The 18,057-nt window shown below is 41.1% G+C and overlaps 1 protein-coding gene across 2 annotated transcripts; it reads right to left on the reverse strand.

The window, feature by feature from the left end:
• Positions 1-17,531, reverse strand: GFPT2 (glutamine-fructose-6-phosphate transaminase 2). Of its 2 annotated transcripts, none has more exons than XM_075715253.1 (19): positions 17,525-17,531; positions 12,428-12,535; positions 11,695-11,793; positions 10,884-11,009; positions 10,241-10,299; positions 9,592-9,726; positions 8,043-8,104; positions 6,183-6,262; positions 5,777-5,894; positions 4,911-5,074; positions 4,263-4,358; positions 4,056-4,153; positions 3,582-3,702; positions 3,105-3,262; positions 2,854-2,968; positions 2,110-2,237; positions 1,227-1,394; positions 631-792; positions 1-45 (listed from the first exon to the last, which is right to left on the reverse strand). In XM_075715253.1, the coding sequence occupies exons 1-19, from the start codon at positions 17,529-17,531 to the stop codon at positions 1-3; spliced, it is 2,049 nt and encodes a 682-aa protein (XP_075571368.1). The 2 variants fall into 2 exon arrangements, with proteins under 2 accessions (XP_075571368.1, XP_075571367.1); XM_075715252.1 differs by having other exon boundaries at positions 5,777-5,933.
• Between the last annotated feature and the right edge of the window lie 526 nt (positions 17,532-18,057).

Raw genomic sequence — 18,057 nt, forward strand, 5'->3', positions numbered from 1 at the left:
TTATTCTACAGTAACAGATTTGGCCAAATTTCTTGGAAAGTCCACCTAGAATGAAGAGACAGACTTTCAGTATATGACAGAGTAATACTGACGTTCTGCATTTGACAGTTCATTTAGTGTGCTTTTTTCAGATTTCCTATTGAGTTCTGCTTTATTCTAGACACATTAACACATGCAAAAGACTACAGATCTGCAGATAATGACTCACTGTTGAATTCATCCTTGCTTCTAAAACCCTCCTAACAAATACATATTTGTTTTGCACAGGTACCTTTCCAAAGCAGTCATCATTATCAAACTGACACAGCTATACAAAGCACCAAACTATTTTAGGTTGAAGTGCAGTTATCACATTTTAAGATTTAGTTTTCTGAAAAAGTCCTATCTGTACTCTTAACTAATCAAACTAAGCAAATGATCTTTATAATTTTTTAGAAGGATACCCATTAAAAAATATTAGGCTGAAGAATTGGCACTGTAATGCCACCTCTACTACCACAGTCACTGTAAGCTCCACTATTATCATAGTTCTTTGTTAGATACGCCATATAACTGGGTCTCTCACTTTACACTGGTAGGAGGAAGTTCAAAACTGCACTAACTAGAGTGCTAAATATAGAAAGCACTTACATCGTATCCTCTGAGAACAGCCAGGTGGAATGAAAGCAACTGGAGAGGAATAACACTCAAGACTCCTTGAAGGCAGTCCACTGTATGAGGCAGCTCAATGGTTTTGTAGGCAAATTTTGAGCTTTCTGTGTCTTCTTTAGAACACAGAATGATTGGACGACCCTGAAAATATAATTTTGCAGTGTTAAGTGAAGAGCTGGCTTAGAACTGCTTTCAAATACCGGTTCACAGCATGCCTGTAGTATGTTTGAAGACACTCAGGTAGCCAACAAAGACTATGCCAGTCTTGCGTAATGACTTGTCATTCACTGTTCTGTGAGACTTGAATGTTTTCACCCTGTAGAGTTTAACATTTGCTTCAAAACAAACAAAAAACCCAAACAAATGACCCACATGCAATCAGTTTTCACTACTGGTGTTAACCTGTAATGACAGCCTAAGATACAGCATCTTATTTATAACTTAATAATTTGGGGGGGGGGGGAGGTGTGTGTGACAACACACCACCAATACATCGTTTTTCTGAGGCACAGTCAGCAGCAATACACTGTGCACAATCTCTTTCCCTATGACATTGTATTAGTTAAACAGCTTACCTGTCGAGCAGTGACCTGCTGCAGAGCATTCTGGCACTTGGTGAAACAAGGATCCTTCATTATCACCATGATAACAGGCATTTGTTTATCTATTAAGGCTAATGGCCCATGTTTCAGCTCACCAGCCAGGATACCTTCAGAGTGCATATAGGTGATTTCTTTTATTTTCTTTTAAAAAAAAAAAAATAAATAAAAGCAAATGCCATCAAGTTACTAGTAAATCAGATGAGAAATGAAAGCCACAAGAAGCAAAATACCAAGGCTGTACATCTGCCACTTAAATACAGACATATGGTATCAAGTTGGTATTTTCAAAGATCAGTTAAAGAGTGAAAACAGACAAGCTTGTCTGCTGGGATTTCTAGCAGGCTGCTGGTGGAAGCAGAGCCTGCCTGTGCACATGCATTTGCAGATAAAGAAATGGAGTAATCAACAGGAACTCTGAGCACCAAAAACCCAACACAACCTTGGCTAATGCAGTCAACCTTTAACATTTCAAGCTTCTGAGAGATGGGTATGCATCCATTCCACCAGGACATTCATGACGTAATTTATGCATTTCCTGCACGAGCATCGCATCTGAACATCAGCACATTGTGTTTTTCTGATGTTATTTTCAAATGGGTCAGCATTTTGAATTGTTTGGTTTTTAAATAACCTCATTAAACACTGCATTTATCATGTGAAAGAAACAAGAAAATGATATTGTATCTGGTTCACCTTATGCATGTATTCAGTACAACAGGACTAAATGCTCTCAGTTACTGATAGCAGTTTTACTGCAGCAGAATTAAGTTCTAATGAAATAATAGAAATAAATGATGTTGCAGAAGCCAGAAAAGCTCATTTTAAATAACATCCAACAATATTGAGAGGTTCCTACCAGAGCTCCTTCCAGACAAGTGGCATAATTATATCCACGGCCCATAACGAGCAGTGATCTTTGTTTGTACAGTTCAAGAGCCAAATCATGTATCTTCTCATCCAAGGACAAGACTTCTTTAATCATTTCTATTGGGGCACACAAAAAGCACATACAAAAAGCTTTTTTTAATTGGAAAAGAATAGTTTGCTTGTAGGAGGATGTTCTAATGATCTACTAGAACAAATAGGCTTAATACAATTCAACCATTAACTCTGCATCTTTGACTGCAGTTTAAGGATATTTTCTCCACCCTTATTTACAGTAACAAATTTAAAGTGACCATTGGTTTAAGCAGTGCTCATACATCCCATTTGTATTTCCAAAGGAAGTTGTGAACATCCATTTTGAAGTCACCTTGAATTAGTTTCCTTTTATCTATCCTGATTTAAAGTGAAAGGCTTTAAAAATTTAAAATCATCAATTTAGGAGATTGAGTAGTATTTGTCACACAAAACCACCTTATTGTAATTAGAAAACCTAACCCATAAAAGTTCTGATCTCCTGCCAAGTTTCTTGGAAGGGCACTTGTAAAATTGGCAATTAGTGCAGAAACTAATAGTCCATTTTTCTTACATTGTCTACCTTTCAGGAGGAGGGGGAAGAGTGAAACTTAAATAAGAAAGAAACATCCTCAAGTAGTATTACATATTGCCCATTAAACAACATCCCCTATCCCTCCTCAAACCCAAAATATCAATATACCTGGCAATGATTTTAGTCCACTAATGATTTCCTGTCTCCTTTTCTGCAAGGAAATTCTGTCTTCAGACATCATTAGGCCAAACATTACAAGAGACACAAATTGGCTGGTATAAGCCTGCAGACAAAAGAAAACATTTAGCAGCTAAGTCTGCAGAGAGTTAGTATGATCTCAGTTTGAAATGCTACAATTAAAATTTTAATTGGATTCCACAGGGGTGAAGTATGAAAGTCAAACACTGAACAGCAATTACCTTTGTGCTCGCCACACCTATCTCCGGTCCTGCATTGATATGTACACCACAGTCAGTCTCCCTGGATATTGAACTTCCGACTGTGTTTGTGATGCCAACTGTTAGAGCACGACGCTCTTTACAATACCTCAAGGCCATAAGCGTATCTGCAGTTTCACCTGGAAAACATTTACATCCTGACTTCAGGCTGACAGAGGATAGCAATGATTCCTGAAAAGCATAAAATTCTACACAAGTGTGTTCTAAATAACTGCATCCACACTTACACGATGCAAAATGCAACTGAAAACAATCTTTCAGCATTCACTTGTTGTCTACATATTTGAATCAAGCCTAAAAGAAACTGTCATTCAAGACAGATCTGGCCCATTAGCCATCATCCTCCTTTGCAACATGCAGAAAGCAGTAAATCGTTGGCTTTTTAAAATTTTTCTACAGTTTTCACTCAACTGAAAACAAACAGTAAATGCAGCTCACCTGACTGACTTATAAAAAAGCACACGTCATCTCTGAATACAGGTGTGTTTCTATCCAGGAAGTCACTAGCAAGTTCCACCATCACTGGTAGTTCAGTTAATTCTTCCAGTACTTGTCGAGTCTGTATTCAAGCAGCACAGAATATTTGTTAATATTGCCACAATATAAAAGTCTTGACATCTTAAAAGTCAGAGATAATCTAAATGGATTATTACAAAAATTGATAACTACAGCTCACCAGAGCTTTAAAAACGAAGGTGAAAGAAGTTACTTTCTCGCACAGTAGGTAACAACATTGGAGCATTAATAAAGAATGCAGCACAAAGGAAAACTAAATAAAAGGGCAAGACACCCCCCCCCCCCCCCCCAAATTGAAAGGCAAAGTTTGAGATATAGAAAAAGCAGATGAAGAGCTGTTGTCCAAAACTCAGCAACTAGGCTTTATATACACATTTCAGCTAAGGCTGAACATACAGCTACTGCAGCGTGGTAACTGGTCCCACAGCCAATAATGATCAGTCTTCGGCATCTTCTGATTTCTTTCAAATGATCCTTCAGCCCCCCCAGCAGAACTGTAAACAATCAAACAAAAAAGCATCTATCAATGGTGTATTTTATTTTATAGTTAGTACGTTCAAAATTTGCAGGCTTAGAACAGGCATTCAAGCTGCACTAAGTTACCTGTGCTGCTCTCGAAATTCACCCTGCCTCTCATTGTGTTGACAACTGATTCCGGTTGTTCAAAAATTTCCTTCTGCATGAACGCACTGAAGTTACCTGTTTAGAAAAACATTACATGGTAATGCTTAGGTACAGCGTTTGTTATCTGAAGTCTATTACAGTCACAAACAGAACTTTTAAGACAACCTGTGGTAGCAAGCTAATTTAAGTTGACTTTGTTGCTTAAACAAAAGCTTAGAAATAGGCAAGAATAAAAAAGGGATTGGTAGTTCTATTAGGTTGCTTTCATTTCCCAACACTGACAAAGTAACTGAATTCCTTTTTAAACAAACTTCTCTATTCCACTTCAGTTCTTAGTTTACAGTCAAAGTTTGCCAACAACTACAACAACATGTTAACATCAGTTATATTTTCACCAAATACTGAGATGAATAGAAGTATCTAGGACTTTTCCAAGGCTAAAAATGTGTAGGGTCCCATACTGCCCATCTTTGTTTGGTCTTAAAGCTTGGAATCATCAGCTCCCAGTACAAACAGCCTAAATATCAGGTCATTTTCACAACAAATTAGCAGTTTTCTGCCTTATCTACTACACAGTCAGTAACTATCCATCTTTTATGATACTTGCTTACAGATGTTGCAACCTACCCTTCATGATTTGCTGCAATTCCATCTGCAACGTTTGGATGGCCCGGGAAGGATCATCACTAGCTGAACGCTTGAGACGGTGAATTGAAAGCTTCCCATCAGTTACTGCTGCAATGTCATCATCTTCTAAGAAAATTACTCTGTTGGTGTGTTCAATGATAGCACTACAGAAAAAACAGAAGCAAGACAAACCTGACGTGTCAGTGAGAGTCGGTAGCAGCACTGCTCAAAGCAATTAAATATGCCACACAGCACTTCCAGCCCCCCTTCTATCTTCCTTTTGGACATAACTACGTATAGAGCCATCTTAAAGGAAATGGCTCCATCTGCTGCTCCTCCTGCATTCTCACAGGAACCTGTAGCAGAAGGCTCAGGAACCACGGCATCTCGCACCAAGTTCCTGCTGAGCTGATCTTGCCTCCCAGGGTCTCTGACAGACCCCTCAGGTCAGGATCTTGCTTCTGAGAGAGACAAATGTGTGCCTGATGTGCAGGTTCCTGCTAAGTATGGAATGACACCACTATTTCCTCTTCCAAGAGATGGATTAAAATGCCAAAACCCAGACTAACCTATAGTCTGCCCAAATACAGGGCCGATAGCATCTATTTGTACCCAACTCACCTTCCTACACTGGATTTGTTTTACATAGAGGTTAGTAATTGGCAGATATTTACAGTTCAAATGTTGATGTCAAACCTCCACATTTTTCAAGTACCTTAGAATGTGGACTTTATGAAGTTACCTAGATTAGAAGCTATCCTATCAGAAAACAATTGTACAGCAGCAAGATAGCTTAAGATTTCCAGAACTAGCTCATTTCTAAACAAAAACAGTACTTTGAGAAGCGTTTTAAGTACTTTTACTACCTCGCATCTGAAGCAAAGAAAAATTCTACTGCCTTATCCCCAACAGCATGAAGGCAGGTAGAGCTGTCCAGTCTTTTCACTCGTGAATTGCAGATGTTCTTCACATTCTCAATGTTGCCTATTAAAGAAATGAGACACTTTAAATGCAAAAATAGATCTGTTCAAGTTAGAGACTGAAGACTATACAGGTTCAACGTATCACAGTTACCTAAGTATTTTGGGGGGATGGGACTTTTACACGAACTATGCATTCAGTAGTATAAAAATAGAATATCCTCAGCTAAGCAGCTATTTGGGGCATCAGCTGGTAGTTTCGTAGTACAAAGACCGATTAACCTAATTTCTAAGCATAAAGTAACAATAATTTTAGCTCTTAAAAATAATGTAATTGGATTTATCAACTTACACGTTCTATATAAAACAGGAATCTGTTCAGTGGAGAGCTTGTACTTGCTCCTAACCCCAATGAGCAAAGGACTCCCTCTCCTACAAAGGGAAAACATGCAAGTTTATAAAGAGAAAGGTGCATACAAAGAAGTCAAAGGACATCTGTGAAGTTGAAAGACAATATCCCATCTAGCTTCCCAAATAGGAAGATACTCCTCAACCCTCATCCTAAAGCCATTATGTGGCAGGAGTTAGATAAACTTGATTTGTTTCTGTAAGGTTCCCCAAATATTATTGTAAGAACAAGTGCCGGGTGCCTTGGTGATTCTCTCCCCATGAACTACACCCAGGTAGAGGAAAATGTACATGAACTAGTTGTTTTCCTTCACAAAACAGCTTACCACAGATGCCAATCTGAATACCATTTTTAAACAAAGCTTCCTCTGCCTCCAAAGTGAGCTAGCAGTGCTCTTTACTACTGAAATACTGTTCCACCCTGTAGCCTTTTAAACTCAGAAATGTCAAATGCACCTCTGAAACTGTAGAATACTAAGATCATTTCTCAATTATATGGGTCACATGCCATATTGAAGAGCTTATTAAAAAAAGAAAACTCACAGGAGTAAGAGAGTAGTAATTTACCCCCCCAACACCTCAGATTACAAGTTTAGCTTCTCTTAATCCCCTCACTCCTACAAACCCAAACCTGAACCACATACTGAATAGCTCATCTCAGAAGATGTTCTCCAGTTAGAGTGATGGTACAGCTGGCTTTTTCACAATTTTAATAGAGTCCTATTTTAGACCACAGAAGCAATGGGCTTTTTGGTTGTAATATAAAAGAGTCTTTATTCCCACTGCTACTTCACTTGCTACTTTAATATCTTTACATTTCCTGAAAGTTGTTTTCCAAGTCATAAATAAAAGTAGAACTTATACAGAAAAAACTCATAAATGCTATGACAGCTATAGAACACTATTTGTATAACCTATTAGTACGGTGGCTTTTTAGGCAACCTGAACATACTACTTTCAGTCTTTATTCATTGTGAAATAAAATTGAACCATACCCTTTCCCTCCCCTTTTTGATATAGGACAAAGGTTAGCACATTCTTAATACAACTTTAGAAACAGAGGATACGCTGAGCTTCTTTATTGACACACTGTAATAGATAAAAGGACAGACTATGGGAATGAGTTTGTCAGTGGTACATTCTTCCGAGCATGTCATTTGGATGATCTCCAACCGAAACCGTATTTGCATGAAGCAAGAAAACATCATACAATCATAGAATCATTTAGGTTGGAAAAGACCTTTAAGATCATCAAGTCCAGTTGTTAACTTAGCACTGCCAAGTCCACCACTAAACCGTGTCCCTAAGCACCACACCTACACGTCTTTTAAATACCTCCAGGGATGGGGACTCAACCACTTCCCTGGGCAGCCTGCTCCAATGCTTGACGTCATCTGATTACTTTTCACTACAGTCTTGCATCCTCAAAAAGTGAGTAGTCACATCTAATTTATTAAACAAAATCAAGCTAAAGAATACAGAGAATCAACACAAGCCTCTGATAATTCTGTGATCTGCACTCAGTACAGCTCAGATTAAGTTATATCTAATAGTCAGTTGAAGAGATGCTCAGCAGAGCTTTACTGCGCTTCATAAGGATTCCATTAGTGCAGCTACCTTCTGAGTTTTGTTTAATTAAGCACTTGAAACATCAGTGTTCTGGGGGAGGGGCGGTGTTTTGTTTTTGTTTTGTGTTTTTGTGGTGGTTTTTTGTTGGTTGGTTTTTTTTTTTTTTTTAAGAGATGTTAGCATTTTTTTTAACCTAAAAAAGCATCTATGATGTAGAAAATGGACTTTTACTAACCTGGTAGCAACAGCTTCACCTGGGTAATGGACGCTCTTGAAAACCAATGCAAAAGCACCTTCCTGGAAACCATGCAAACAGAAGAGAAAAAAATAATCCTAAACAACTTATCTCAATTAGTTGCATCTCATTAAACTGGGGCCCCTCTTCCTGAGGAGGCTGTGAAGGAAAGCTCTTTACTGCTATCAGGAATCTCTTCCTGGAGGGCAGACTGCACCTTTAAAGGAACTGGTCACTGAGCAGAACAAGCTAACATGCACGTAACAGTGCAACAGCTGAAAGATCAGGAAGCAAGCACTTAGCCTCCCTTTATAAATAAAAACAGTATCTTCCAATGCAAGGGTTAAGAAAATCTCCAAGATGTTACTCTTAATGAGCATGAAGACTGCTAGACTTCTACTTTTAGTAAGACTTTTAATAAGAATGTGCATGTAGCTGCATTTTATCAAGTGTTTTCAGCTAAAATTTTACTTACTGCTTCTAGTTTAAGCAGCAAATTCTCACTGAAGTATTTCCAGAAAAACCCTCCACCAAAAAAAAAAAAAAAAAAAAAAAAAAAAAAGAACACACCAACATCCACAACAGAAGAACAAAAACAGGAACACACAATCAATCACTCTACAGTATTAACACAGCGTGCAAACTTGTGGAGTATTCCAGAAGCAGGAGCAAAAGCCCCTCACACACACTTTGCAAACAGAAGAGAGATGGTAACATCCACTCCTCTCGCAGGGACTCCAGTCTGAGACTACTCTGCTCTTGGTCTGCGGTCAGGTGAAGTCACCCTTCCCCTCAACTAGGTGGCTGCACCACTGTTCCCTCGACCCACACAGGCCTTTACTCTGTGTTTATTCCAGCCCTGCTCTGGGGGAATCCTACAGGGCTGCTTTAGAGAGGAGAAAGGGGAGGTGAAAAAAGGGTAAGAAACTGCAGGAATGGGAGGGAAAACGTCTGCCCAGAGACTGGGGGAGGAAACAAAGCAGGCTTTCTCCAAGTTTGCAATGCATTTATCGAAGTTTTTAAGCATTCACATACTAAGTAACAGTAGATTCCCACTTCACAGTTTGGGAACCAGCTACGCCATGAATCAGTACAGCTTGTTAGATCCATTTCCAAATATGGGAGCCAAGGCATACTATTAGACAAACTTGAACCACAGCAGTGTTTTAACATGATCAGAATAGCCTTTAAGAACACGCTGCCCTTTATGAGAGATTTCAAACCCTAGAGGCTCCTACATTTTTTTTTTTTAATTAAGCTGCTTCATTAAAAAACTGTGATAACCTCTTGCTTTTAAAAAAAACCCCAACCAACCAAAAAAACGCACTCCTAATACAATTTAAAAATTTACCATTGAAAAGCCTTTGAAGTTCCCAAAATTTTAATCTAATTTCTTGGTCTATTAAGCATTGTTTAGAGGCCAAAAAGTGTTACTTGCAGCACCTTCTAAGGACTCCTGCGGAGGATCTAAGCGCATAAATGCAGAATAGTAAGGAACCTCACAAATAACTTATACTGTAGTATAGGAAAAAAGGAACTTCCTACTTACCAACTGCTGAATAACTCTTTCCACCAAGGCTGAAAAACTGGTGTCCTCACCCTCTCTGTTGTCATACATGTATTTGATCAACTTGGGGATTGTTTCTGTATCTGTTTCAGACTCAAATTCATAGCCTTTGCTCTCCTGAAATATAATACAGAAGAGTAAAAGGTGTTTTCATCCCCAGGCAAGGAGCACTGAAGAGCCTTTCAGCTGCCTCCCACCAGAAACTGCACAGTAAGACAGACTGCTCGGAGCACTACACTGGACTAGTGGCTATGTATCACTACAGACAAAATACAAAGAATTACCCTGTCATAGCTCACTCTTTCAGAAATACTGTAGCAAGACATGTAGTCAGACTTGCTTAGCATCCATCAAGCAACAAGAGACAGGAGGGAGCCCACTCCATACACTCTCTCAAATAATTAGTGCAAATTGCTACTCTACTCCTAAGTACTTTGCATTTAGGATTACAAGAACATATTGCACTTCATCAGCTCCTGCATATCTTTATTAGGCAGAATCCTTCACACTAGTATTTTATAGATGATATCATGAAAATTTAATTTAGATTCCAACAAAGTCATGAAAGATCTGACAGTAGTTGGTGGGGCATTTACTTTCTAGTTTTAGAATCAAGTTACCAGAGACTCACCAGAAATTTTCTCAGGTCTTTGTAATTTGTGATGATTCCATTATGGATAACAACGAATTCTAAAAGGAAAAAATACATATACATCAGTAATGGAAAATTAAGATATTTACCTCAGAACAGAAAATTAGAGGGGAAAAAAGCTTAGAAGTACACTAGGAACTACCTGCTATAGCTTTCAGACCTACAGTTTATCATAATATGGAAAACAGAAAGCAGAAGCTTACAAATTCTGAGGGCATACAAAGGTTGTTCCAAATCATCAAGACAGTTTTAAACTACACCCAGTAGAATAGCACCAAGCCGTCTCAAGTGACAAACGATACAAAATCTCCCTTTTCCAGTCCAGACAATATCGATGCGCTTACATTTTCAGAGTCTTACCTTTTAAAACAAGAACGTTGTCCTTTGGCTAACTTGCATCAATTTTCAGAAAACAGATCTCATTAATCTTTTACAGCATTACTTTAGCCCCAGAAGAGGCTATTTTATTGTAAAAGTGTCTAACCTAGATAGAATAGCAACAGCTTAGCCCTAGTAAACAAAATAGATACCATAACACTAGTAAGAAGAGAGTACACATGTACTATGCATGTTCAACCATTTCAGATTCATACAGTTCCAGAGTGCTGCAGAGATTACATACCATTCCTTTTATCTGATCTCTGAGGGTGACTGTTTATTGCACTTGGTACTCCATGGGTCGCCCAGCGAGTATGAGCAATTCCAAAATGTGTTTCAAAATCTGCTTTTGAATCCAGGTCATCTTGTTCTATAGACAAGAAATTCAGTTTACTGAATATTTAAAGTTGAGTCTCTCTCTCACACACACACAACTAGTAAAACACTAAGAGAATTTCTACAGGCAAAAATCTGAAAGTTATCTTCTGGCCTTCTTTTAAACCATTCGCTTTATTGATATTACCCTTCAGATAGTTCAATGTACTGTGATTAAAATTTTGTTTGCCAAGACTTGAGCATTTTCAGCCAATACTTACAGCTAGGCTAACAGACCACATTACTACAAATTATAATGTAAACGTATTAAAACACAACTTCAGTTCTTCACAGATGGAAGCACTGCATAAACCAGATTGTGATGACAGCCAGATGCTTAAACACTCGTAAATTCTGTCAGAGTCCATGTTCCGATGTTTCAGCTACCAAGCACAGAAATCATCCAAGTAAAGCACCAAGGGAGCACAGGTCTTGAACAAAGCAGCAACCAAAAGAGGGGACAGTACACTGATGTTTCACAGCACTAGACCTAAAGATCAACTCGCTTTTCAAGTGCAGATTTGGGGGCACACAAACAATTTAACTGCCATTGGATTACACAATGCAGTTATTTCTGGTACAAAATCGTAACTGCAATTTCATGGTCTGACTTTCTGCTAAGATGCAGATATTATCTGACTGGGAGGCCAAAGTAAAGAGGTAATTTTTAAGACACCTACTGTACAACTCTTCTTCCAGGGCCTTTACTTTTCCTCTTTTCTTAACTAGTTTGATGAACCTTTCTTTATCTTCATTATTATTTCCATCAATTGCCACTCCTACAGTACAGGACACAGTCACAAGTGTTATTTAAAGCATGAAATGCACTGGATGAAAAAAAGGCTGAGAAAATACATACAAGCACAGACTAGTGAAACAATTATTTTAAAATTATCCTGCAATGGGATATACTTGAAGTCGGTTGCTAGACTTGTACATGTTCAAATCAAACTAGATGAAGTCTATATCCACTGCATAGATGAAAACATATATATGAACCATCTCAAATTTTGCTTGAGGACAGACTGATATATTTTGCCTAGTGAAATCAGCCACCTCAAAATTAAATACAAGTTTAATCTTCTTCATCCTTTCACTGAGACTCACATGCACAAAAAAGGCTGAGGCACAAGCTACATGACCCTGTATGCAGGTCATCTTCCTCACACCCTGTTTCCTCGCTTGTGTGCACTAAACCTTAACCACCATCTGATTACAGAGCTAAACACCCAATTTAAAATCGTGAGAAAAGTTGAAGAAGAAAATCCAATAATCAAGGTAATTAGTTCTGATCTTTCAATCTCCATGACAAAAAAAAAAGAGAAATCCAACACGCAGAAGTTGGAAGCACCCAAAAAGTCACATAGGTTGCTACTGGTTGCTAAAATTAATTTGTTGAGTTAGTTTACATACCTGCAGAGTCATATCCTCTGTATTCCAGTCTCTGTAATCCTTTTATCAGGGTTTCAAATATTTCCTTCCGAGTCCGAGGCACTCTGTAGTTTAGATAAGCAAAAATTCCTGTTTAAAGAGAAAAGGGGAAGGCGGGGGGGGGGAAAGAAGCAAAGATTTTTTTAGAGTTTGTATCCCTTCAGACTCAATTTAAAACCCTTTAAAACTAGCATCACAGAGAGGTCCTAGGGGTACCCCACCTCCTGTTTAGTACAATTTTTCCTACTGGCTTTTTAAATGGAAAGAGTTCAAATACAATAAAGGAATCAAGACCCTCATTTTCACCACGCAAACACATACGCTTTCCCGGCCAGTTTTGCTCTCCTCATGTTACCCACCAAGAGTTAAACAGTTGAGAGAGCTTAAAAAAAATTCCTACTTTTCATGAAAACCGCAGCTGAAAATGGGAACATTGTGATCTATTTCGTATCCAGATCTAAAACTAGACATTCAAAGAAGGAATATATTCACCAGTACTAACACAAGGAGACTTTTGTAATCAAAGTCGTGGCCTTAAATACCCACGGGTAGGTACTAGGCACAACATCTATTTCTGAAAGGCTCCAGCTTAATCCTGCACACAACAGTCACTTCAACAGGAAGAGAATAGAGAAGAAAACATAAAGAAAGGGCAGAAGTCAAAAGGATAGGACAACAAAGGAAAGAAACAGAAGATACAAAAACAGGGTCACCCAAAAACCAAGCATTCACCCTTTGCGCTGCCTCAACACAATGCTGCCTGCCAGACCCAACTCAAGAGAGACATAAGATCGTTTGCTTGCCCTGCGTTACTCTGGTCAGCTCTTACAGAGGCATCACAGGAAAGACATGAACTCACTCCTCGCCTACTCGGCAAACAGAGCCTGGAAGAGCCTGCAAGTCTGATCCCTCTCCTCTTGAATAGATCAGTCATCAACCAAGAAGTGGCTTTTTTAGTTTTTGGGTTGGTTCTCCCCCTCTGCACATTTTTTTTTTTTTTTTTTTGGAGGGAAAAGTACACAAGCAGTTTTTCATTAAAAGGAGTTTGGGAGATGTCGGTTTATGTTTAGAAAAGGTGTAATAAAAAGGTGACCTGCAAAGGAAAACACAACCATTCCTTTTCTCTGCCTACTGCTCTTCCTGGGACTTCTGCATTTATAAGGATAGATTAGGCCCTTTTATTAACTCTTGCAAATCTGTACCCCAATACAACAGAAACGTCTAATTTCACTCCTTCAACAGTTTCTCCAAGCAACAAGTCGGGACTGGAGACTACAGTTAGCAAAAAAACAGACTTTAAGAGCTCAACAGATAAGCAGTGCAGACAAGCAAGTGTTGTTAAATAGAGAAAGCCTTTGTTTGAAATTTAACACCCTCTTCCCCTTCAATTAAGGCTTTTGAACTGTAAATGGCTGTAGTGAAGAAGCTGTTATAATGATACACCAATAAATCCCCCTTATAAATATTTTTGTGAATTTGGTTACTCCACTGGATTTCAGCCATTAACACTGTTGATTTGACAGTGAGACTAAAAGGCTATTACACTGGTCTCTGAATTTATCTTGGAAGGATTAAAGGGTGGAAAATGCTTTTCTGCTACAGAAGTGAGATTTATGAGGAGCCCAGCCTAATTATTTCTAGAGTGTCCAACATTAACGGAGATACTAAGACAATAGTTGCTTTTAAAGAGGTGTTTGGGAATTTGAACAGCCAAATACTGTTTTTCACGGACGCTTTGAAAAATAATGCCTCCAGTTACATACAGTCACCTTAGACTGAGAGCTTGTTGATCATTTTTCCAGGCAGATATTTACCGTTCTCTGGCACCAACCATGAACCTCAAGAGCAGCATTCTTCAATTTCTTCAATACAAATTTCTCAACATCATTCCAAAACATTGCTACACACCTCATTTCAGATCCAGCTCTACTTTCTAGGCCAGATTTCACAATGTAGTTAAGACGCATCAGCCTTGTATGTTCCATGTGGCACCTTTGGCTACACAAAGCTCCAGGAAAAACCTTCCTTCGGGACCGTCCTTACAATGCTACCAGTGTGCTGCAATTGTTAAAAAGATCCTTGTTTCCAGGGAACTGTAGCTGTGCTTCCACACACGTGAATCAGGAGACGCAGAAGTCACCAGAGGCCATTTACAATGAAAGCAATAGCTACAGCCTGACTTCTCAAGGAATATATTATAAACTCTTTCAGTTAAAGGAAATAAATCTTACTCTCAGCACCGTTTCCTCTAGTACTCTTCTGTTTCATGATTTACCCACTTGCATATTTTCTTCCATACTCAGTCATCATTTTGGCTAGATTTAAAGCACATTGCTCAACTCATGGAGAAACAACTTTCAATAAAGACTTCTTGTAGCTTAATTCCTTCTGGAAGCAAACCAATCTGACTGAATTTTAGTTGAATCATACTCATGGTAAGACAGTTTTGTGATGCTCACAAGTTACTTGACAATGGCCTCCCCAAGCTATCAGATGCAATTTCCAGAGCTCGCATCTCTCCTCCCCAATGAAGACTCAAGTACTCTCTAAGCCAATGCGATACTGAAGTGATATGTATCAAGTAAGGTAATGTTTATGTCAGCACAACGTAAGCAAAGAAATACTTTCCTAAGTCATACATACAAACATAGAATCCAATGAAACCATTTGAAGTGTTTTACTAGGGCACTGCTCTCTTGACCTGAATGCTAAATCTAGCTTATAACTTTCCATAATTACAGAGTTTGCATCGAAGCATGAACTAGGTCAATCATGTATGGCTTACCTTTCAAATCTTGATACTCAAAACAGAAACAGAAGGTTGTTAAAACATTACAAAAACCAGCTTTAATCAGGTGCAGCCACCGAAAGCAAGGCTCTCCCTTTATATGCATATCAAGGCCTCAGGACTGCAAGCAGTGTCAAGAACAGGAGAAGTTCGTAGGGTAATTTTTGTGGGAAAAATCCACAAGAACTCTTGCAATTGCAAGACTTCACCAAAATCAAGAAGGGGGCAGCCTATACTTGAAGTTTGAACAAAATTAATTATTTTTTTAAAAAATAAAAGGATGCCTCTACTGGGGCAAGCACACTGTTGATGCTAAAAACTTAGCTCTGAGAAAGTCCCAGTCTCACCTTCATATCCTGATGAAACTAATTTTGATTAAAAATAGGTACATCATCAGTTTAAGAGCATCCTACCTGGTTTTTCAACCCTGCATACTTTTGCTATACTGTCGTCTTACATGTGAGTGTGATAACATCTCCACTTTGTTTCCTAAAGAGCGTGTTTATGGCAGTATTTAATGACCTATGTATTTTCAAAACAGAAAACAATAGGTTTAAATCTTCACGTGCTATCTTAAGTCAGAGAAAACACAATAGGACATGTTTTAAACAGTTAAACCTGGAAAGATACGTAAAAATAAAAACCAAAACCAAACCAATGTGATTTAGAAACTGTTGGTTGCAACCTCAAGAACTCCTGCACTTCCTACAGCAGATCAGCATAGCAAGGAAGATTATGGGACATCTTTCATGAGAACAAATGTCACATAAAAGGCCTCCAAACGTTGATGGGAAGAACACTAGCACTACTCTCACTGCACTTCATGAACTGCTGCTCTCTTTGCCATTTCACGCTGAGTCAGTTACTCCACCCCAAGCTAGACGTTTTACCAAACTCATTTAACACTGTTAACACCCTCATTTCCCAATTAATATACAGCCCAGATATACTAAGCGTTTGATACTACCATTACATGTCTCAGTGCTCAGTGCTTGTCACCAATACCTTTGGTTTGCTTAGGCACTGAGCCCAGTTTCTCACCTGAAGGGGTTCTGTTTAGAAGACACCGAGTTTGTTTCATTGATAGCGACCCAAGAGTCACGTAGGAGCTCAGACACTACCACCTCGTGTTTCCATTCAGGTGAAAGATGCTCACCAGACTCCTTGCTCTTTCTGAGGTTATGATTAAAGAGACGGTAGCGGCCAGGAAAAGATATCTAGCTCAGAAAGTACGTTTTGGGGAGCTGTAACAACTCACTTTCAGGCTGCATCTCACAAAAGTAGTTTTGTTCATGACGGCTAAGAAGTGCAAGTGCAAATTTTTCTGCTTCCAACCCAAGTAGCCTTCCAGACCTGAGAGAAGGCTTCAGTGAAGGAATAGGTGAAGTTTCACTAAAATTTCCTCCGTAACTAAAAGACACTGCCTTAGCAGCTTCTGAACCCGCACTTTGATTTTAATCTGATCCAAAGCATATCGAAGCAATGGCATACATGATGTAGGTGCTATCTTCACCACTCATCTTTATTAGACAAAGGAAGGTGAATAAACTCACATCGGCTAAGAATTAAGCTCCTTCACAGCCTTTGTTTGAAAGCCACAAACTCTTCCTATCGCCGCAGCTGGGAAATGAGTCACAACTAATCCCTCGTCCTGGGTGAGGAGCGGCAGAGCCCAGCGCATCAGCAGAGCGGCGATGCACCGAGGCGTGCGGGCCAGGAGCAGAGGTCAGCGGCGCAGCCCAGATACCCCAGAGCAGCCGGGCGGCGGAAGCCGGGCGAATTCCCATCACGAGAGCTAGCTCGAGGAATACATCATAAACTCTTTTTAAAGGAAATAAATCCGGGACAAGCCGCCGGACACGGAGGACACAGAGAGGCGAGGCTGTGGGGAACAGCAGGCCGTCTCCTTTCCTCGGAAGGAGGACGGAGAAGCCTTACCTTTACCTGCCATCACCGCAGGAGCCGGTCATTCCCCCTTCCCGCCCCACAAAATGGATGCAGCGGAGCCCGGTCCCGAACGAACCCGCCGCGGGGAGGGGCTGCCGCAGCCCCGGGACCCGCTGTCACAGCGGGGCAGCCCCACAGCCCTCGGCTCAGGCACAAAGCGGCCCTTGCCCCGCACCCCGGGCAGAAGAGGCGGCGGGACCCGGGCACAGCCCGCTTCTCCCGCGGGCACCTCGCTCCTACCGGCCACCCCCGGGCCGCCCCGAGGGCGAAGGGCGGCGAAGGGCTGCGGTGGGCCCGGGCTGCCCCGGCCCCTGAGGGGCGGCAGCCGCGGCCCCGTCACTCACCGCACATGGCCGCACCGCACGGTCTTTCCCCCTGACAGGAAACGCGGCTCCCGCCTCACGACCTCGCTCAGGGACCGCCGCCTCCCCGGCTCTTATAGCGCGGCCGGCTCGGCCCCTGCCTCCCTGCTCATTGGCCGGGCAGCGGCCGCTGCGGTCGCTCCGCCCGGGGCCCCGAGCGGCTGCACGGCGGGGGCTGAGCCCCGGCGCGGAGGCGGGGGGGGCCGCGGCCCTTCGCGCCCTGCCCCCGGCCCGGCCCAGCCTCCGGCCCGGCCCTGCCCCCGGCGGTCGCGCACGCCGGTCCGGCTGCGCTCTGCCAGGGGCCGCCGAGGGCTGTGGCGAGCGGGGGGGGGTCTGCCGGGCTCCGCACACGGAGAAGCCGGGAGGGGAGGCGAAGCAGTCCCGTCCTGTCAGGGCAACATGGCCGGGCCCGAGGCGGAGGGGCAGGGCAGCCCCTCTCCGAGCTAGGCGGGGAGAGGTGTCCCCCGAGCTCGGCAGGGAAAGGTGTCCCCCCGTTTCCAGCCTTTTTGGCCACA

The sequence above is a fragment of the Pelecanus crispus genome, chromosome 8, assembly GCF_030463565.1.
Source record: "Pelecanus crispus isolate bPelCri1 chromosome 8, bPelCri1.pri, whole genome shotgun sequence".
Lineage (NCBI taxonomy): Eukaryota > Metazoa > Chordata > Aves > Pelecaniformes > Pelecanidae > Pelecanus > Pelecanus crispus.

Excerpts from the sequence above, each read along its gene's own strand:
- GFPT2 (XM_075715252.1), bottom strand. Across the intron at positions 2,238-2,853 it reads TGGACTAAAATCATTGCCAG|AAATGATTAAAGAAGTCTTG; the intron begins GTATATTGATAT and ends GTGCCCCAATAG. Across the intron at positions 46-630 it reads CTGTTCTCAGAGGATACGAT|GTGGACTTTCCAAGAAATTT; the intron begins GTAAGTGCTTTC and ends TCTTCATTCTAG.